The sequence below is a fragment of the Habropoda laboriosa genome, unplaced genomic scaffold (genome assembly GCF_001263275.1).
Source record: "Habropoda laboriosa isolate 0110345459 unplaced genomic scaffold, ASM126327v1 scaffold52, whole genome shotgun sequence".
Lineage (NCBI taxonomy): Eukaryota > Metazoa > Arthropoda > Insecta > Hymenoptera > Apidae > Habropoda > Habropoda laboriosa.
In genome coordinates this window covers 555488-578773 of record NW_017100169.1, presented here as the reverse complement: position 1 = coordinate 578773, position 23286 = coordinate 555488, and the positions used below count along the sequence as shown (strand labels likewise).

At 41.1% G+C, this 23286-nt stretch overlaps 1 protein-coding gene across 1 annotated transcript in view; it reads right to left on the bottom strand.

Annotated features, from left to right (window-relative positions):
- The window catches only part of LOC108578669, a 123573-nt gene extending 109126 nt beyond the window's left edge, over positions 1-14447 (bottom strand). Inside the window, exons 1-2 of the mRNA XM_017942043.1 lie at positions 14213-14447; positions 8065-8307 (exon numbers count right to left, since the gene is read on the bottom strand). Coding sequence (XP_017797532.1) covers positions 8065-8307; positions 14213-14447 — 478 coding nt within the window. The remainder of the gene's footprint in view (positions 1-8064; positions 8308-14212) is intronic.
- Between the last annotated feature and the right edge of the window lie 8839 nt (positions 14448-23286).

Here is a 23286-nt window from a genome sequence, read left to right as displayed (position 1 = left end):
TTCCTCGGAAATCCGTAAACGCGCCGCGACTTGGAGAGAATCGACCGGCTAGACGTGTTTCCGGCCGCACACCTGACGCTATTCTTCGACACTCATACGGTCAGCCGTGCCTTTCCGACTCCAGGCATTGGTGAACGAAATCGTATCATCTGAGAATGGAGAGTCATACTTTCTCATCCTTGACTGCCTCCGCTATCACGCTCGTTCTTATGCTTCAGTGACGGAATATACGGAGGATCTTCTTCTTTGAAATATTTTGCGAGCGTGAAATATCTCTTGCATCGCGTCGAATCAATAGTTTTTTCCAATGAAACTTTGTCATTATGTTCTTCGGGTATAAATGAGAAAAAATTTCTGAATGACTTTGGAGAAAAATGAATTCCTCTTCAAGGAAGTATATATTATCACGCATAACAAAGTGGCCATAGTTTTGTTTACGTACACAATGTATGTACACTGTTGGTGAAGAATTCGGGACCACTGTACATCGGAAGTTGTTCAAGAATTTTCAGAAAAGTATTAGAAATTTTCAAAATACTTTTACGAATTTTTTATCTACCCAAATCTATCAAATCAAAATAAATTGCCATTTATTCCTGTATAAAAATTTGTAGCAAATTTAATATTGGTATAAATTGCCAAGTGGAGCAGCCCGCAGTGTATATCTAAGGCAGATCTAGCTTTCCGCACGGTATAGGAGTAATTGAATTAATATATTTAAATAGTCATCTGATTTTATCTTCTACGAGAAATCAGCATTCGAATGCTGTTCGCGAAGTTTCGCGTGCACGGAAAGGGGTTAAAATCCGCCGAAAATTCGTTTAGTTCATAAAAAGTTGCGGAACCAAAATGCAACTGACGGGGAAGAGGAAAAAAAATGGACGAAGCGCTCCTAACGAGGTACACACGCGTCGAACAAGAGGCGGTTGATAAAATGCGCGAATTCGATCGCTTGGCAAACAAACGGAGAAAGAAACGCGGCCGCTAATTCCCGTTGACGTGACGGTGAACCAGAGGCGAAATTTTTCCTATTCCACCGGCGTGATCCCTACGTGTCGGTGGATAATGCGTTTCCATATGTAAAAGAAGCAGCGCACGCTGTATCCGGCGTAGCCAGTGGGAAGAGGGGAGAGCGCGACTACGTGGCCTGGGGATCAACTCCGCGTTATTCGTCGTCCCGGAACGAAGTTACTTGTAAAAATTAGCACCTTTCGCCACCGGTTAAAACGAGACTGTGACTGGGATGGTGTTCGAAATTCGCGTGGAAAAGCCTGCTACCTCAAAATAGTCGCGTATCATTATATTTGTGAAGCTGCACGTGGCGAGGAAATAGAGGGATGGGTGATCAAACGTGATTGCTGTGGTTCTCTTGCCTTCTGAAATGTGAATTCTCGTTGCTAATGGTTACTGCCGCAATTTCTCTGAGTTTGGGAAACATTTTACGGGAAATTTCTGGGAACAAAAATCGCTGGGGTCAAAGATTTCTTGGCACCTAGAGAAGCTAAGGTTCAGAGATTCCTTGACACCTAGAGACGTCAAGGTTCAAAGATTCCTTGACACTTGGGGACTCCAAAAATCAGAAATTCCTGACACTTGAGGACTACAAACACCAGGCATTCCTTTATGTCCAAAGACGCCAAGATTCAGAGATTCCTTGACACCCAGAGACGCCACAGTTTAGAGATTCCTCGATTCCTGGAGACTCCAAAAATCAGAGATTCTTGACACTTGAGGACTACAAACACCAGGCATTCCTTTATGTCCAAAGACGCCAAGATTCAGAGATTCCTTGACACCCAGAGACGTCAAGGTTCAAAGATTCCTTGACATTTGGGGACTCCAAAAATCAGAAATTCCTGACACTTGAGGACTACAAACACCAGGCATTCCTTTATGTCCAAAGACACCAAGATTCAGAGATTCCTTGACACTTAGAGACGTCAAGGTTCAAAGATTCCTTGACACTTGGGGACTCCAAAAATCAGAAATTCCTGACACTTGAGGACTACAAACACCAGGCATTCCTTTATGTCCAAAGACGCCAAGATTCAGAGATTCCTTGACACCCAGAGACGTCAAGGTTCAAAGATTCCTTGACACTTGGGGACTCCAAAAATCAGAAATTCCTGACACTTGAGGACTACAAACACCAGGCATTCCTTTATGTCCAAAGACGCCAAGATTCAGAGATTCCTTGACACCCAGAGACGTCAAGGTTCAAAGATTCCTTGACACTTGGGGACTCCAAAAATCAGAGATTCTTGACACTTAGGGACTATAGACATCAGGAATTCCTTGACACTTAGAAACGTCAAGGTTCAGAGATTGCTTGACACCTAGAGACGTCAAGATTCAGAAATTCTTTGCCACCTGGGGACTCCAAAGATAAGAGATTCCTTGACACCTAGGGACTCCAAGGATCACAAACTCCTAAACAAGGATCAGAAACACTTCTAAGATCCATTCCACTAGCTCCTTAAAAATCCTTCAATCCTCCAATTCAACACCCTCACACTCCAAAATGAATCATCACCTTGTGTACCAAAGGCGGAAAACGGTTCACAACAACGTATAGACAGGGTAAAACCGTCGAAGAGCAGCAGCAGCAGCAGGATATCCACACCGATGTCGGTTTTCATTTTAACGGTGCCGGGTGTCGCGGTGGCGCTCTAAATTTCTTCCAACCTCTGGTGAAATTTATTTGACCGGACCCCGCGGATCGGTCATTAATGAATTTCCCGATATTTTCGAAGAGTGCGGGGGGTGGCACGCGGTATCGCAGAGACGCGAGTCCGCTCTTTCAAAGCGGCTTTCTCCGTCTAAGCGCCACCCTTTCCAGTTCAGCGCCGGCTCCAGTATTTAAGAGGACGTATATATCTTCTCGGGAACAGCCCCTGTAACCCGTGGCCGGACGGTTCCAATTTATTTGCAACGCCGGCGCATCTTTCATCCGCCTTTTCGTATTTCCTCGAACGGATCCACGTTGGTTCTTTCGTTGTTTTGCCACCTCGTTCACCTCCACCTGGTCCCTGGACCGTCGAGATACGGCCGAGGCAAAAATTCAAATTGAATGCTCCGCGCACTGTCACGTGTACCATTGGACAATTTCTGGTATATACGGAGTTGTATAGAATTGTTGGGAATATCGAAAGGGCTATTAAAAATTGGACAGGAATGCTTTCGATTAAATATTTAATTCAGTTAACCGTTTCGTCTCGAAAGTATTTAAAAGCCGGGAAAGGATATTCCGGGGTCGAATGTCAAGATTCAAGAAGGATCAAATAAGGAAACCGCGGAATTTCCAAGTCAAATTTCAGCGCCCCTGAAAATCACTGGGTGGTCGATCCCAGCGTTCATCAACCCCTAGCTGCGACAGATAACGGACGTAATTTACGATCCCTTATTACGAGATTCCGCGGACGACGTTCTCTTCCGGAACGCTTTGATAAACATGTTTGGCTCCGGCTGGAAATTACTTTGCCCCGCGGTACCCGCAGACTTTCCATTCAATTCCTTCATTACTCCACAGGTTAATTTATTTCGAGCCAATCAGGAAGATGTATCTACCGGCCGACCCCTTTGCTTCGTCCCTTCTCACATCGATCCTTCACGATCTTCCCTTAGATTTCCAACGCGGATGAAAGTAGAAGGAGGAAAAAGGTAGGTAGAAGAGGTTCGGTATTTAAATCCTCCAGTATGGTTATCGCATTATCTTCATTCAAGTCTCACCAACGGGGGAGAGATTTGACGCAAACAGATAATAATATTTGCACGTCGCCGCAAAACACACTTTTCCCTTCGTTAATTTTTACCCTTATCTGCGTGAAACGAGCAGACTCGAACCAGGGGAAGAGAGGAAGAGGAAACGGATAGAAGAAGAGAAAGAAAATCTCTAGTAATCCCCTCGGGGATAATCGACGCCGCGTTCCGCGTTTTTCCCCCCTTAATTAACGGCTCATCGCAAACGCAGAGGATTACTTTTAATTAGCTTCTCGAAGCGAGGCCAACGGAACAGAGGACGAGCGGAAGGTGAACGGATAAGTTTGTCGAACGTGCATCAACGCGCTTCACGCAATTGTACCTCGACCATCTTTTACGATTAAATTTCCCAGTCAATGTCCCTTCATCGATCTCAATTAACCCTTTCGTCACTATTGGCGCCTATAGACGTCTTGAAAATTTGCTCGCACTATACTGTTCAAGCCTTCTGATGCACTTCCGCCTTAATTTAATACTTAATTTTATCCTTTACGTACTTCCACCTTGATTCGATAAACCGAATTTTAAAACGATTCGGTGAAAATAAGAAATTTTGCGGAATTTTTGAAAAATTTACCGTCAGTCAGCCACGTTACGCGTTAAAATGTGCCGTAGCAAAGGGTTAAGGGGTTAGACTATTACTGAAGCCTGAAAATGATACCTAACTTTGGCATTTTTTTTTTTTGAGAATATAATTGACTCAATCGAAAACTTTTCAGAAGGGTTTCATTACATTACCCATAAAGAATATAAAAGTATTCTTTCATTCAATTTCTGTACAAAATGGCGGTACTACAGACGCATCGCCAAACCTCTATTTCGAATTTCAAAAAAATTCGATTTTTTTCAAATCTTCGAGCTGGTCTAACCCTTTAAACGTGTTGCTTCTTGTTTCTTTCTTTGTTTAAGCAATTTTACTCTCGAGTGAGATTATTTTACATTGTTGTTTCCTTTTCGTTGCTTCTCTGATATTATCTTCCTCTTTTCACTATCTCGACGGTAACAAATCTCGTACCAGGACAAATGCATTAGTGGAAATTTACGCATCGTAGGTTTTTAGCTTTCTTTAGAAGTACTTTTTCCCTATTCATGCTTATTCCACTATAGTCGGCACGGAAGAGAATGCGTCATAAGAGAATGTAGCATTACTGCACGGAGTCTTTTCAAGTCAGTTATTCTTTGAAGTTTCTCCCTTATTCCGCGAATATATTCCACCTTTACCGATTGTTAACAAACGAACGGCGATTCCTGGTGCGTCGCAAAGGGCAGAAAATGTTGCAACAATGTCCTCTGGTACGTATTCGTGAATTGGATGAAAAGAACGGGCCATATTCAAAGGGAGCAAGCTTGCAGAAACTTCTTTTACCGGGAATTTTAATATTGAACGTTTCAATGGACTTCAAATTCGCGGAATATCGAACGGCACTTCTTATTTATCGAACAGATAGGCCATAATCAATTTCCGCGGAAGGCGGTCCGTTGCAATGTTCGATAAAGTATAATGGATAGAACCGTTACGCGAAATGTTCCAGCGTTCCGCGAGCTAGCTCAGTTCGATTCATTTCGGCGAAAACAACGCGCGCATTTGATGCATCTGCTGCATGAATGCGACAAAATTCCCGATAAAAGGTGTCGTCTGAATGGCCGCGTTTCGCGGAACCAGCCGCGTTCGCCACAATCCCGTAAACACTCATGGACGGCCGCTTTGTTGCTTAATAATCGGGGGGGAAAAATCCAAAATTCTCGTGGAAAAAATTTCATTCTTATGAGAGTGCTTTGCAAAAGGAACGATGAGAGCTTCGGATGCTTCAACGAGTAACGGAACGAGTACGAATAGAAGAAAGAAGAAGGCACAGGCACAGGTTCCTCCAAAAGATGCTAGAACCTGTCCTGTTCACGGCGATGCAGGATAGTATAGTAGTATAGTAAGTCTATTATCCTTTTTCAAAGGTAATTCAATACCACTGACTCACGTTGAAATTATGATTCGAGCTACGCTCGAAGAAGATCAACTTTTTTCTGTTTCGGTATTATTTTAATTGAAATGTGGTGCAAGTATTGTAGATGTTGAATAATTTAGTGCTGGTTGAATCGTAACTGTTTTCGATGGTAGTTGGAACGTAACTCGTCTTGGGACGCTGGATCCGAGACGTTTATAATTTTCTAATAATTTTGATTGCTTAACCCTTGAACAGCGAATTGCGTGATAGTCGCACGCACGGCGGATACCGGGTCAAATATGACCCAATATTAAAATATTTTCCGTACGCAAGCAAAATAATATTTTTTAAAGTTTACTAGGCATTATGTTGTTTAAAATTGTACAAACACATTATGAGTAATATAACAAACATATTTATAATATCTCTGTTTCGTATGCCAGTTGAAACAAGAGACATCTGAAAGCTGGGTCAGCCATGACCCGGCATCCGCCGTCCGAAGGTTACCCCTTTGCACTCGGAGGTGATTTTGCTGTAGGAAAGGTTGCAAATCGGAATTCTTTGAAATATTTTTAGACTAACGTAGAAATACACTGTGCTATTTTATTTCGATATTTAACGCATTCTCCGTTTCACTATGGTTAATTTTACGGAGGACCATAGACCTGCTGTCTGTCTCGATTAATTATTTACCGAGTGACAACTATTTAGCGTCGCTTCTCAGTCGTCACTCGATTGCAAAGAGGTAATTAGTAGCAGTAAAGGTGGAAGATGAACAAGTCTAGTGGTAGATCAGAGCGCGTTGGTAACAGTGATGTTGCGAAAATTGAAGGAAGAAGGCAAGAGCTTAGTTCTTTCTCCAAACTAACGTGTCCTTGTAACAGCTATCTGAATCAAGGGTTCGTCAATTATTCGTCAGCTGACCTTCCGTTGAAAGTGCCGTTTCGAGGTACGTTAACGGGACCTTGCTGAATTTGTATTTGTCTTGAATTTTTCAAGACAAAGCGCAAAGACATTGGAATAGAAGACAGTACGGCGAACTGTTCGCTAAATTTATCGTTCGCCAGAGGGTTAATTGGCGAGGGCAAATTGAACGTGATTAAAGAAAACAGGATGTGGGTAGACTCAGAATCTCAACGGTGGAGAAAGTTAAACACGGAGTGGAAATTAGGGTGCGCAGAAAGTAGATTGAACGCGCGCTCAGCTAAAAGTGCCCTGTTCTCTAATTGTCTTTTGGATAAAGGCTTTCGATGTACGGGAACGGGTGGCCCTCTTATTTTCTTGGCACCGCGTTTGAATTTCTTCCTTTTCTTTTTCCCCCGCTTTTCACCGTCCTAAACGTTCACGGTATTATTGGTCACGGATCTTCCTTCAGCCGCGTCTAGCGACCATAACCGAGGATCATAAACCGCGGTAAAGCGGTAGAAATATATTCCTCTGCTGGTCGTAAATCTTAAGCTGATCTCAGTTTCGACGCTTGGATCTTCGGATTATCGCGAAAAGACGAAGTCAATTATAGAACGTAAATTTTTTAAACCGCTGTCGTTCGAGGAGTTTATGGTAATTGTTTTACCATTTCTGACGTGTGCCGCAAATCCTTAAGAAACCGTTTGAAGAGATTGTTCCTTTGTTCTGTTTCACTTCTACTGTGCACACTGAGCAATCGTAACATTTTCAGAATTTTTCCTGAAATATTTTTCTACACAAAACTGTCATATTCAAGCGACATTTTGTGTCGAAAACGCTATATAAAAGAACCCTCTTCACTCGAAAGTTTTATTCAACTACCTCGCGCAAAATTAAGTCGGCGCACGAGTAACGCTTAGGAATTAGTCAAGTACCACGAAAAAATACCTGTTAACAATCATTATAATGCAGATTTACTCCGTAGTATAATACTTTGATCGTTCATCGAAATTAATTGAATAAGCAAAGAAGGTGAACAATTTTTTGGAATTTCGAGACAATAACACTAGAACGACCAGCCGATTCATAATGACACGTTAGCAACTTCTCAAAAAAAGTAAATGTTCGATACTGGTAAATATTGACTTATTTAATAAATAAGACTGTATATTATTTTCTGTATATACACTTCTAATGAATTTACATTCGCAATCACATTTTCGTTACGTAAAAATTCACTGTTAGAAAGTCGCTAATGGGACATGTTCATCCGGCTGGTAGTTCTAGTGTTAAGCTAAAGCTGAACTCCTCTATCGATCCTCCACGGGAATAAAACGAATCGTGTTACTCGGTTGACCGATCGACCGATTCTCCTAACTGCTTTTCCTTCAAGTAGAAACTCCATCACGAACTGTCGCTGATCCCCCGAAACAATTAATCTCGCTAGCAGCTCTCTTACCTTCAGGCTGGTGGGGCGTATAGATGTTCAGGTAGAGACAATCTTCACTCTGGTTTCTCAGATATGGCAACAACCTCTCCAAGTACTCGTACCTGACTGGTTTCACCTCGTCTCGTAGCTTTGGTACCACTTGCGGGCACACTGGTGCAAATTCTTGCGATTGTCTCACGCCACGCCATGGTTCCGGTGATCTCGGAGGGGAAAATCTTAAGGACCCAACTGGAGGTTCCGCGTACGGCACTCCTGCAACATTTAGAGACAAGACTTCGTGATCTGCGTCTAGTAATTGGCCGCTTTGTGAAGTCTAATTTGGTTACAATCGAACAAGAGTGGAGTTTTCGAAATTTCCTAGGACTTCGAGGCTAATTGCTTCTACATAGTCTTCCGCTTTTCGAGTATTCTTGAGGGTTAGGTGAAATAGGGTTCATGCTAAGAGGATTGTGAAGAGAGTACGGTGGTTGGTTACAGAAGGAGGAAATAAATACAGAGAGGATAGGTGGAGAAGGTAAGAGAAACAAAGGTGCATTTCGTCCTGGGCCTCCTAGTGAATTCGTCAGTTAGGCTACCTAGAAGTCTTACAATTAGACGCTGGGCCATGCAAAGCAGGCCATCTAATTGTCTTCTCTAGGTATGGTGATACGAGAACATTTGTATACATAATTTAAATAGTTTCAAAGGGTAAATAACATGGAAGAAAAATTTTTTTGATGAAAGAAATTGCAGAAAACGAAAGCAAATTTTACATGTAATTAAAAATTTGAGAATCCAAGGTCATTTTAAGATCACATTATTGTACATTTAGAAAAAATATTTATACATTTATGCAAAAGAAAAACATAGGTGACCTTGAAAAAAAACAGAAACAATGGCATTTATTGAAAAAAATTTTCTTCCATCCTATTCACCCTTTGAAACCACTTAAATTACACGTAGAAATTTTCTCGTACCACACCAGCTAAAGAAAGTAAATAGGTGGCCTGTTTTATGTGGCCCATTTTGTATACAGAGTGGTTGATAGGTTCAGTGGTTGATTTAGTACACATAAATAACGAAAAAAGGTTTATAATATAAACGTTTGTCCTGTCTGACCTCATTTCCGTGTTACAGTCGTTCTTCTGCTGTACCAGATGTTCACTTGTCTTCGCAGAAATTGCTTGAAGTGATCACCTTCGGCTCGAATACAAGCCTCTAGACGCCTTATCATTGACCTTCTGACCCATTCAAAATTGCCACGTAAAATATCAAGCGTTGCTTATAAACGATTGAATGAAGAGTTCAGTTTGTCAGAAGAATTATCGGAAAACAGAAACGGCTGCAACTCGGAAACAAGGTCAGATAAGACAAACGTTTGAACGAACTTTTGTCGCTATTTATGCGTGCTGAATCCACCACTGAAATTGTGCCTACACGGTGCACTGTGTACAGTAATAAGAGCGTTGACAAGAACTAGTGAGAAAGGATAACATCAGTCCATCCCTCTAACGCTGAAGAGTTGTCGAGGTACAAGGGCTTAAATGGAATATTTGCAAGATGTATTTCTATCGACTATCAAAGGATATCGGTGAACGTATTACACGTACAAGACTCGGGGAACGGTTCGAAAGAATTCAAAGCCCAGGTAAAATAGACGAAAACGCGTTTACACCGGGAACAACTCGCGAAAATCCCTATTCGAGGCCGAAGGACCAATGTTCCAAGTGATCCTCAGCGTGAAAATCGTCGTGGCGAGGCAATCACCGTAAAGTTTTATTGCGCCGCGAGCGGATCGATTAAATTGATCGCGCTCGTCCGGCGTTCGGTGTGCTAACACGCTCCAGCTTGGCGGCAAGGATCACGGCCGATCCATTTTATCCCATTCCCGGGTAAATTGGATTCCCAGGCCGGCGGCTTTTCTACGTAAAATATTAAATCGCCGAGCCACGGCCGAGGTACAAATCGAAAAGCCTGATTGCGAACGTCTTGGATTAAGAAACGGCTTGCTCGGTCTCGTGAAAATTCCAACAACCGCGAGAATCATCGGCGTTTAGCCTAAAAGTTCTTGCGGTAAGTACATGTAGCATGAAATTCTGCAAATTCAATTGATAACAGAGGGAGGGGGTGGATGTAGAAGTTTCGAAGTAATACTTAGTCTACGGGGATATCTGCACATTCCTTCATTAAGTTCGGTTCCACGAGTTAATACGGCGGGAGTTCCATCAACTAATTAAGTTTGTTCTTATAATACCGAAGTAGCCATGTACGCTGCAACTTTCGCAACGTAGTAACTTGCAAGCTTCGAAGCTGCCTGATGAGTGTATTAAAATGTAATATGTTCACCGATTACACAAGGCAGCGTGTCGTTCTATAGTTTTAAACATTCCTGAAACATCTCATTACCGTGGCACATGCTGGCGGAAAGTGTACAGTATGCTATCGTGCAATATTCCATGGATTCTTTGATAAGCACACCTTCCTGCCCCAATATTGATCACGATGAATTAAATTGCGTCGAATAATTCATTAATTCGACACGTGTCAACAATCAAGCTCTCCGAAAACTCAAACTCCTACTCTACAAATCCATCATCCGCCCCGTCCTCACGTACGCCTCCCCTGTATGGCACACGACGGCACACACACACATGAACAAAATCCAGATTACGCAAAACAAATGCCTCCGAATCGCCGCCAAAATCTCCAGACGCACACTAATCACCGAAATACACCGCACCTTAAACATTCCATTAATAGCAGCTCACATACAGAACCTCAATATCAATCTAAACAATAAACTGGCCAACCACCCAAACCCACTATTAAGAACCGTCACGACCAACACAGCACCTACCTGGGGTTGCCGCTCAGCCCCCAATAAACGCACACAGGCCACGCATACCCCTGCTACCCGGCCCAACTGAAAAGGGCACTTATAATGTACATACGCAACCATTGCGTGCCCACCCGTTAATACAAGACAAACTGCAAATATACCATAATGTAAATAACTTGTAAATACAAACTAACCCCACTAACATAGAATAAGCCCCAACTAACCACCAACTAACCCGCCCCCCTAGCCTAAGTGACTTTCCAACCCCCAAGCTACTGGGTTTTTATATAGTAAATTTTCCCCTTCCACACACTGCACACTAATCAAAAAGAACATCATGTCCTGAAAAGCACAGACAAACCCCCCGCCTAGCGCCAGATGCCTCCGGGCAGGCAGCGCACCGCTACACCCAAGATAAATATTGTATATAACATAATTAATTACAATATGTACTTCATTTAAGTAAATAATAAAGTTAATAATAATAATAATAAAATAGTTGGTGTAATGCGCCAAGCCCCGGCTTGCTAAGCCGAAGGTCCCGGGTTCGATTCCCGTTGGGTACCTCGAGAAATTTTTCCGTCGGTTCCTACAGTATTATTATTAATAATAACTGCTGTAGTTATAAGTAACTCGATTAATACCAAATCGAAACGCGAAAACGCCAAGCAACCACCACAGGTGTAAGAACGGGCGAAGTTGAGAAAAACTCCAAGAGCCTCGACTCTAGGCCCTTTTTCTAAAGAAGCTACCAAAATCCCTATAAAAAACCATATACCCACACAAAGTCAGCGGATACACTTAATCAGTACAGTTGGAACGACGCCCCGCTCAACCTAAACATTTAATAAAACATCAACCACATTTCTGGATTCTACTCATTTGACAACCCGAGACGAAAGCGATCTCGACCATTACGGCACGTTCAGTAACAGTAATTTTTGCCAATTTTTGTAGCGACCCTCCTACGCTCTGCCACCAGAGAGACGGACTAACCACAAGTTCTCGCTAGTCCTCATACAACTTCTGAGCTGAGTCCTTCCAGTCCCTCCCGCGTCTAAAGCACGGGTCTCCTAGAAAGCCTTACCGTGACGAGTCCGCTAGGAGGCCCAGGACGAAGCGCCCTAACCTTTCCTTTTCCGCCGATCATCTCTATCAAATTTCCTACATTAGCCTCATTTTTATAAATATTTCACATAGCTAATTGAACTGTTCCGCGTCGTAAAATCTTCTTGGACGTCGCGTTCTAAAAAATGTCAATCATTGAAATGATATTTATTCCAACCAAGAGACCCCATGAATCTTCACCTGTGTCCAATTTATCCTAGCCTCTCGGCCACTCGACCGCTACTCGAAAGCGGAACAATTTGAACGCGTGGAAACGCTCGCGTTCCCTCTGCCAAGGAATGTCAGGGGCTCTCGGGGAACTCGAGAAAGTGGAGGGACGCGCGCGCTCGATTCTGCCACGCTTCTGGCGAGCGTGGACGTGCGCACGCGACCAGGAACCGCCACGATTGCGGGGAGAGCGTCTATTCCCGAAATAGCTGGCGCGCTCCTCGTTTTGGAACCTTTGACGTATCGGGATCCTCGAAGCGCGGGTACATCGCGGCTAATGCTACGAACAGAGAGAAAGAGAGGGAGACGAGCTGATGCAGCTGCGAGGAAACTTTCCCTAGCTGACCGAACTTCGCCGTATCGGCAACCGGAAACTGGAAATCGCGTCTCTCTCTCTCGCTCTCTTCATCGTCTGGCAGGCTTCGATCCGACGGAGGCCGCATGATTGGGCCTGAAACTGCGAAACTTCCTACGTTACGCTAAACGATGACTGTGAACGGATTTCAATAGCCCCGATTGACTCTTCGACGAAAGAGAGCTCATTTTTATGGACCCTTGAATTTTCTGGTTTTAGAAGGATAGGACCTTTTACGAAAATTGAGTATCTTTTTAAAGAATTCTTTTTTTGATGGAATAGCAAATGGAATTTGATAGATCTTTCTTGATCGATGAAAACTGAAAGACAAATTCATGATGTATGTACAGTCAGTGAAAAAAGTCTCAGTGTTAGAATTTGTTTATCGTGGTATAATTTCAATAGAAATGGTAGTAAATAAAAAATATTCGTGTTATCTTATTTAGGAATATAAAACTTACTATTAGTACGAAGAAAAATAATTTACACTCATTTGTAAAACAATTAACACTAGAATGACCGGCTGGGTCAAAATTGACTCATTAGCAACTTCAAAGAAAATTAATGTTCGATACTGATAAGTAGGCCGCGGATTTTTACGCATTTATAGGAAATTTAAAGGGCTATATTGCACAGAATGCACGTAATACGAAAACATATACAAAATATCCAAATTATAGTGCCTTTTATAATACCTTGTAAGTGAAATAATTTCCTACCGAAGTTCCACTTTTTTTACTATATTCCCAAAAATATAAATTTGCATAAAAATCCGCAGTCTACTGACAAGTATTATCCTTTGTAACTTTCCGATTTTATTTTCTGCGTGTATACTTCTATATGTATCGATATGTAGCTAACTTTTCAATCACATTTTAGTTACATAAAAGTTCACTTTTCGAAAATGTCATCTTGGCCCAGGTGGTCGTTCTAGTGTAACGGAAAAAAATACAGATATTTTCCATTTTGTGAAAATATTTCGAGTAACGTCTTTCTACTTGCTTGCAAACAAGAAACTGACATGTATTTGCCTTTGAAATATTCTTCGAGTCTTCGCTGTAAACATTCTGCTGAATTCTTAGATACTGTATGGAAACTTTTCTGATCTCACTTCTGTTGCACAATTCTTTTTCATTAGCTTAATCAATCGAGAAATGAATGTAAACCATTATCTTTGAACCAATAGAAAATGTTAATTTTTCTAAATAAAATAACGTAAATATCATTTACGCAATACCTTCTCCGTTACAATTACAAAGCGATGTGTTAAAATACAAAGCCTAATTAGATATTTTCGAAATTTTCCGTGAAATATCAGACCAACGAAATTTAAGTTTTACCTTTCAAACCGACTACGCCAAACAAGAAACCATCGATCCAATCTCGCTTCTAACAATAACCATTGTTACCGCAACATACACAGCAATGTTTACAAACTCTACACAATTCCCGAGTAGATTTTTGTCCCCCGGTGCAAATCAAATAGCGGTAATTGGATTTAAAATATTACCCGTGTTTCGGTGCAAATATTAACCGTTCAAACATCACGCATATTTGCACATTGTTATCGATACCAAATTAATTTACACTCCTCCGCAGTCCACAGTAAGCGCATATGTATAAATTTCATTAACAATCATAAAACTCACCCAGAAATACGTCCACAGGCTGCAGATCGTGATTAGTTCTCGGTTGCACGACGAAACCACGCAAACGACCCTGTTTCACGCGAACGTCCCTGGTTACACGTTCCGTAGGATCGTGGAATCTCGAATGATAACCGTACTGTGCTCTCGACTCGAAGAAATCACGGTGCTCGGTGAGAATCTGGGTGCAGGCCAGCAACACCAGGACCAGCAGCTCCAATCGCAGCATCCTCGACATTTGTTCGATCGTTGGAAGGCAGGAAGGCGCGACGATGAATTTTCCTCTGGCCCACCTTCGAGCCTGACTGCCTTTCAAACGAGTCACAAGCCCAGAAACCGGTCCACCGGGGTAAAAATAATTTCTCAACGGTCCCTCTGCTTCCGTTCTTCCACCGGATGCGAGGGGAAGCTCTCGCAAAGGTTGTCGCGAGCTTGGACTTTCTCGAGGATCTAGGTGTCCACGTTGCTTGTTTGGAGACGCCACGAAGCTGTGCCAAGATCGGAGAAACTCGGCTTTGGCACCACGTGCACGCGTGCCTCACATTTTTGCTCGTCGAGCTGGATTTTAATGACGACGGTGTTGGTGCATTTCGTACCATTTACTCAGCCAGCTAAAATACACCAATTTTTCTTTATTCTTGCAAATCTCTAAAGCGACTGGTCCATTTAATCGTTGAAAATAACTCGATCGTGTCAATGGTCTTCGTCGATGTTTTAGGATTTTGTTTTATTAAAATGTTTCGAAACTTCAATTGCAACAGCACCGAATTCGCACGGAATTCCACGACATTGTACACACACGGTGAATATTCTCCGCGGAGAAAATAAATTAGAGAGCACAGACTCTCCAGTTCCAACAGTTCAAGGCGACTTTCTTTTATGGTCGCGCGGCCTGCTTTAAATATAGTTGACAGGCTCCGAAACAGCGGCGGTTTCGGTTTCGCCGGCTACGTCGCGCGGCCTGCCACCGATTACAAGGCAAGAAAAGGCACTCCACGCTGTCCTCCAGCGGGGATATTCTTGGGTCGAACAAGGGTGAACGCACGTACACGCCGAAAGTGGGAGAGAGAAGCTCCGAAAGTGCTCTATTTTCGACCCAAATAGAACAGCTTCTGCTGTTGGTAAACTTCGCGTACGTTCGCGATTCCCTCCTCTCGAGAATCTACGTGTCTCTCTCTCCTTCGAGGAGGAGATTTTATGATTTATGTGAATGTCGTTCGAAGTTGATACTCTCTTTGCAACGATGCTTCTTTCAGTCGAAGATACGTGAAAACGTTTGCGAGAAATAAAGAATCGAGGGATATCTACGCGGAGACGAAAATTTTTCACGTGTCAATCGTAAAATACAATCTTTGGAAAACCCTCTTGAAGCACTGAAAATCTGTCCTAATCGATTAAAATTCACGGAAACAAGTTAGAAAGGATAGCGCAAAAATTTCTCGAAAATCGAAACCGTCTCCTCAAGTGGAAACGATTAACGTGACGCATTAATTACTAAACGGCGAAGAAAAATAAGAGTGACGTGTTGTAGACTTGAAAAACGAGGCACGAGCAAAAAGGCGGGGAAAGAGGGACAGGGGTGGAACGAGCTTTAGAGGGGAAAAGGTTTCAATTTAGCCTATTCACCGGCGTGAAAATCATTCGGCGAAATTTACAGGAAAAAAACGCGGCACGCGTACACGCCTGCAAACCAGATTATCCAGCGTGAAATGAAACCTGAGGGTAGGAAGGGCGGTGAGAGGGGACTGGAGCCGTTTTAACGCGCGCTTAAAAGCAGTCAATAGTGTTAAATTATGAATACCCGTAATTTGCATCGCGGCTGATCGTCGACCGAATAACACGCCCCCTTTTCTTCTCTCACCTTTAACTTTTTCCCTCTTTCTCTTCTCTCCCTTTTTTTCTTTTTTTTAACAGCCACCAAGTAACGCGGCTACGTGACACGTTTACCGACAATTCCTAACGCGATTTGTAGCCTCGAACACGGAGCCAGCGATTTCTCGAGACGAAGGGAAATTGAATCGTGAAAACACCTGAATCCGCGCAAAAGTTCCCCCTTTTGATGAGAAGGCGAGCTGAGTCTGATGCCATTAGAGTAGATAGATTCGCGATGGGTACGAACTGGCTTTTGATTTGCCAACTGATTTCTGAGAATGGCGATGAACGTTTAAGGAGAGGATCGACGCGAAGCCGAAAGGAACGAGAATGTTCGACGGAGGTCTAAGACGACGATTACGGCGATTAGGGGCGTATGAGAGAAAGCAAAGGTTAGTTTCGCGGAGGATGTTGAACTTTTGGCTGTCCTTGCGGGCCTCGAGATGCGCGGATATTCTTGGACCACGCTGTACCGGCACTTTCGGGTGTTTCTTGAACCGTGGCACGGAGGAATTACAAATCCACGCGGATACTTGCGGCGAACAACGATAAATTACAGGAGATATTCTAGACGTCTTATATATTCCATAAAATACAGTTCTACAAAGGGTTCAATTGTAAAATTTAAGGAAGAAAAAAAATAACGTGTACGTTCACCCAAGTTTCTATTCCAAAAATGCACAGGAATATCACGAAGTTTTCTAACGAATAGGTGTATGCATGAAAAGTAATCACTTTGAACGGTCCACTTTACCTATACTGTTGTAAATCACTGTCACGAGCACTGAAAAAAAAAAAGGATAGATAGTTAAAACATTTTCATTGAGGTTTCCTTCTCCGTGGCACTTTATTTTCGTTTCTTCAGAGTTGTCACGCGGAAACGTCGAGTATACGTCGAGAACGCAAATTTTGCGTACACTTCGCCTCGATGAAACTCGCGAGTGGACTGAGTTCGTAAGTGCTAAAATTAAATCGAGAACGCGTCGAAGGAAGAAGCGCCGCCGGACGGCAGCTTTACAAGCTGAAACTTTTATATTCGGGTGAACGTTTCGCGATTTCATGCGAACTTTCCTTCCCCGAGTTTACCCTCGTTTTGAGAAAAAAAGGAGAAAGGAAAATTTTTTTATAACGAGAATTTTCCGAGGCTCGAACACCTTTGACGCTTTTCTTTTTTTTTTTGAAGAAGAAGAAGAACGATTTCATTTGACCCAATAGGCTGAAGAGATTCCTTCATTTCTGTAATACTAGCTGGCAAGTATTGTGTAACGCGAACTTCAAACTCTTTGTCCTTAATAGAATTAGCATACAGGAAATGTACGCACTAAATGGAGGACCGTGTGTTTATCGAGATTAGGATAATTGAATTGCCCTCGTGAAATCATGTAACTGTTGGAAGATTAAACAGCTTCTTAGACGCCTTCGCCGTCTGATCTAATCAAATATTAAATTAAATCATAAGTAAATTCTAATATTGTTGGGTTGGTGCATAAGAAACGTCGTTTTTTTTTTTAATGAAATATTAGATATAATACATTGTTCTTCTTCAAAAAATAGTGTGTTTAATCGAAATAATTTCCACGTGATTCTATACACTTTTCCTAACGGTTAATTAATTTCGTTATTTCCAATTTATAAAAATAATTAGTCTTTGAATTAAAAAATTCTTTAAATGCTGCTTCACAGTGTCCTCATTTCGAAATAATTTATTTGTTAAAAAATTGCTCGGCTGTTTGAAGAAATGGTAGTCTGTTGAAGAGAGAGTTGGGTGGATGTGGCAAAATTCTATATTCTTTACCGTGGATATTTTTCAGTCATTTGTCTTGAAATGAAAATTTACCATTCTTGAATTTTGGATACCAACGTTGAAGTGTCTTAACATTTACGTGACCTTCTTCAAATGGTAAATTTATATTTTCAGCAGTTTTTAACGCACCTTTTCCAAGTTTAAGTTTATGTAAAAAAATTACACGCATATTCCGATTATTCGTCACGCGAGATAATAATATCCAAACAATTATATTAAGAATTTTTGTAATATTCCATACACGTGTACTGCAGTAAATTCCTTCTTCTTGATTATTGTGTATAATCATTTATGTTTGGACAAAATTTAATATATGGTATCAGCCCGCTGATTCTGATATAACTTCTATAGCTTTTAAACTAAGAAAAAATGGTGAGTGGTAAAAAATCATCGACATTAATAACAATTGCACTTTAACAATTTTTCGCAGGCACAGAAATTCGAAAAACAAGCACACTCATTATTAACAATATTTAATTAAACGGGTACTCTCGTTTAATCAAGAAATTATGCAGCGTAGAAAGATTATTCTAACAAGGTAGAGAGTTTGAAACGCTTCGACGTGGATGACTCGATAAATATCACAGGGAGCTCGTGAACGGAGATTAGAAAAGTTCGTCGGCGAATTACTTTACACGTACACAGGCCGGGCCACTGTTCCCTACATGTAACGACGTGTTAAAGCAACGATAAGAAGGCTTTGAGAAGCGTCCTCGAGGCACGAGGCGTTCCCCGATGAGTGGCTCCTCTTCAGGAACGTCTCATTCACGTTAATGAACTTACTTCGCGCAGAGGACGCGCAAGACCAACGGAAGTGCATGACCCCCCTCCACGGAGACAAAGGTTTCCGGTGAGTTTCACCGAACGCTTCGTAAAAATCTTACCAACGCTCTGTGAAAACAGTCGATCGTTCTTCTTATCGAGATCCCTTAACTACGGGTCGTTTCGTTAATGAAAATGATAATTTATGGTTGATTCACAATTTTATTTAGCAGTTTCAGCAACCGAAAATTTGAGAATATCTGTCGAGCAGTAAGTTTTATCATATCGACGTGCGTTACGAAATGTAGCACGCTTCATTTATCTTACGAAAAGCAGCACGCGTGTCTTCATTATAAACGGGAAAAAATCACGTTTCGTTTTTCGTCGCGAAAAGTAGCGCATTTGAATAGTTCGTACTTCGCTGTGACAAATAACACGTTCCAGTGATTTGCAACGAAAAGAAGCGCATTTGAATGGTTGGCTACGCAAAAGAGTACGTTTATCTTTAGACCGCAGCAACAGACAAGTTTTGATTTTTTTTTTTTGGACCATGTAAGTCAGATACGATCGGAATCTGATCTAATTAGAATTTTGTCACGATCTGATCATAACGTACAGTATTGTAGGAATAGTATTAGGTTTCTGTACATGAGATTTAAAGACGTGTAGTTTTGCTTGGAATGAATTTATTTAACCGAAATAATTTCCATTAGATTCTATACACTTTTTCCAACGTTTTGCAAGAGTTCCTATTCCATTACAATAAAAATCAGGAGTTCTAGAATTAATAAATTCCACGAAGGTATTTACAGCATCCTCTTTATTGCGGAAGATTTTTCCTCGCAAAAAGTTATCGAAATGTTTAAAAAATGAGATTTAAAGACGTGTGGTTTTGCTCAGAATGAATTTACTTAATCGAAATAATTTCCATTAGATTCTATACACTTTTTCCAACGTTTTACAAGAGTTCCTATTCCGTTACAATAAAAATCGGGAGTTCTAGAATTAATAAATTCCACGAAGGTATTTACAGCATCCTCTTTATTGCGGAAGATTTTTCCTCGCAAAAAGTTATCGAAATGTTTAAAAAAATGGTAATCTTTAGGGGATAAGTCGGGGGAATAAGGAGGGTGTTTTAATGTTTCATAACTCAATTCGCGTACCTTCCCGTGAATCGTGAATTGTGATACGTGCGGGCGAGCGTTATCGTGTAGGAGTATTGGTCCCTTACGATTTACCAAACTTGCTTGTTCAACAAATAACTTTTTATGCATTATAATCATTAGTTGTGCTTTCGCCGAATACATGATTGATATTGCGGACAGTTTCCGCGGCTTTACGTCCTAATTTAAATTTATATAAAAATACGGTACGAATATGCTTCTTGTCCATTGTTACGTTTTTAAGTTATACTCAGAACAAATGACGGCAAGAAACAAAAGTGTATCGCTTATATGATAGAGCGACATCTACGCGTTCAAATGGTATATAACTTAATAAACATAAATTTAAAATATATAGTATAGAAAAGCCCTAATATGACATAACAGAAAACCGCAATTTATTTCCGGACAACCTAATAGCTTTATTAACCCATTAACCTATGATTTCTTTTCTGACTGTGCATCTAAGCGACAGCTATTTACTATTTCAGTACTGTATCGGGTAATAAAAGTTGATCTGTTTCAGATTAACCGTACCATAGCCCGGTCAAATGACCGGTTTTAAAATTTCAATTTAAAACCATGCACCTGTTTTTCCCCTGTATTTTCTTCAAAATAAAAACATGTAATTTTTTTTCTTATTATTATCTAGAGGCTGTTTCCTATATTAAATTGACAGTCACCTGCATTCCTTTCGAAAGAAATATGATTATTTCGTAACCGGTCATTTGCCCGGATAAGTGTCGGTACGGTTAGTGTTAATTATATTTTGTAATTCTCAGTCTTACGAATTCAAATGAATGTTAGGATTACGATGAATTCTTTTTACTGATGTAACTATTTTTCTCACATCTTCACCAGAATCTCTGCAGCGAGTCTGACACGTTGTTGTAGGTTAAAGGGTTAATCGCCGATACAGGTTCACGGTTGAATACTGAATGCTGAAAGCAATACAATACTGGCCACAATACTGATACTGATCTAAGAATATTTCCGCATGTACTCTTATACCTTCTTTCGCCGAACGTATCAGGAATCGCGTTAATTGTGATTGGCGCGGCTGAAGCTAGTAAATAGACGACAATAAACACAAGTACGAAAAGTACGTTAACCGAGAAGGAACCGGGCCTACGTGTCAAGGCACTGTTTGCCGACACTTTTTCTCTTTCTCTCTCACTCATTCTCGTCCTACAATATTCCCTGCTTAATTGACGCAGGCTCGATCCGCGTCGCGACTGTTATCGAGGCAGATACGTATTTTGGGAATTATCGGCTGTTATTTCTCTTCGGTTCGCATATCGGAAACGAGAGAGAGAAACATTTTCATATTTTATTCGTTTTGGAGAATAGATGGAGTCATTATTTATTAAACAATATTTCCAATGGTCGAATTTTCCGTTATAAAATGCATTTCAACAAGTTAAACTGACCACACGCCGAAACGTGTTAGTTTTCGCCGCAAAATTCAAAATTATTCTTCGTGGTGAAACAGTACGATGCGTTAATTTTCACGGCGGAAGACCAAACATGGTAATATTCGTAAGAAACCGTGAAATATGCTCCTTTACACGATAAAAGACAAACGAAACACTCTACTTTTCGTAATGCACGTCGATATCAATCGATAACAATGCTCCGTATTACTTTATTTCACTATTATTCGAGGTTAGGTTGTTTCTTAGAGTATTGCACGCTCAAGATGGGTATTAGGTCGAAGCAATCTCCGTGGGTTTCCGTAGTTTCCGGCTGAATTGTACGTCTCGAATAGGACGCATTGTTTCCCAAGTTATCGATGAGAGAAAACGAGCCACCAAGAGATGAGGATAAATAACTTGTAGCGTGTAAACAGTCCACTAGCGATACATTCCTATCTCGGGGGAATCGAGCCATCTCGGAAGATGGCTGCCCTGTTCCTGGAACTCATTCAGCTTGTCTCCTTTTGTACGACAAATATCAGTCGATCTCACAGATTGCTGAGTCCTTTTAATCGCGAAAATCTGTCAAGTATAGAAATACAGAAAGGAAATGTAATTGAAAAAATAAATTAATGCAGATGATACAAGGTCTACAAATCACATGTTTCCCCTTGAATCCTTAACCAGGTGCTCATTAAACAAGCTTTTCATGCCACGGAAGACTCTGTTCAATATTCAACTTTTCCCTGAAGTCAACTTTAAGAATTCACCAGCAAAGGCAGAGACGCGTTTAAACGGCCGCTAATTCAAATTGCAATCCCGTTTTCTCGCCTTCTCTATCGGTCACTTCAAAATCAAGTTTCATTTTTCGAGGTGGGGGGAATAGCCTCGAGTCCGTCCCTGTTCATGAAGGATCCGTCTCAGCCAACGACGTGAATAAATATTTCACGCCCCTTCAAAGCGAAAATTACCATCGCCGGATCTCTCGCTGCGGACGTTCCTCCCCTTTGACGGTCAGTAGAGGCAATCTTTGAGCTTGTTTACCGCCTGCTAAGGGAGCCGTGGTAAACGACCAGGGAGGATGAAGTTAAATGAGTCTCGTTTGCACTGTCGATGCTCGTGAGTTTCACCGAGGGAAGGGATGAGAGCCTTTTTCAGGGAAAAAGTGTCTGGAAAGTCGTCACTTCTGGTAAGGCGGCAGTGTAAGGAAGAAGGAAGAAGCGTGGGGAAAATTGGAGTTGTAAATTGTGCTGGACTAGAGATAGGAGCTGTTACATAGCTAGTGCGTTCCATTTATTCTGTAAGATTTCGGCGGTCGAGTATTTTAAAAGGCTAAGGTTTTACCTAGTAGATTGAAGCATTCATAACGATAGATTTAGGTTCAGAGTGTACAAAGGCCTCAGTTGAGGTCTTAATAATTTATTTTTACAAATGTATTAGGAACTCTGAGTTTTTTAAACTGTTTCTATGAAGTTTCATGTAAAAATGATTAAAACTTGTATCCTCTAGGAAAAGTATAGGTATGCACTGCTGTCTGTAAGTATTAGGTCACTTATTGTATTCGTATAGAAATTATTGTATGAGTTAACCCTTAACTATAAACATCTGTCGTAAGACATTACCACACACGTGTAGTCTGTCAGACTAATTTGGCAGCTTAATTTATTAAATCACTGGGTTGTAAAAATAAATTTAATATAATTATTTTACTTAATGATGTGTATGTTGTCTGTTGAGGTTTTTTACAATATTTTATAGAAACAATATGTTTATAATTGTATATAATAAATTAATGTTTTGTTTAATGGAAATAGCGTATCACCTGCTGCCAAAGGAAGCAACTCAACGCTAAGCTTCCAAAATTCTCCACATATGCAGTTGTGATAGTGAAATAAAAATTCGGACTCGTCTCTGAGACGAGTGGTCTATAATTAAAGGGTTAAATTACATTTCTACATTTCCCTTAAATTACATTTAGTACCACGTATCGACAAGAAATGTATGTAGGTACTCGTTATATCACGAAACACCAGGCTGAATAATCTCGTAACTACAATTTAA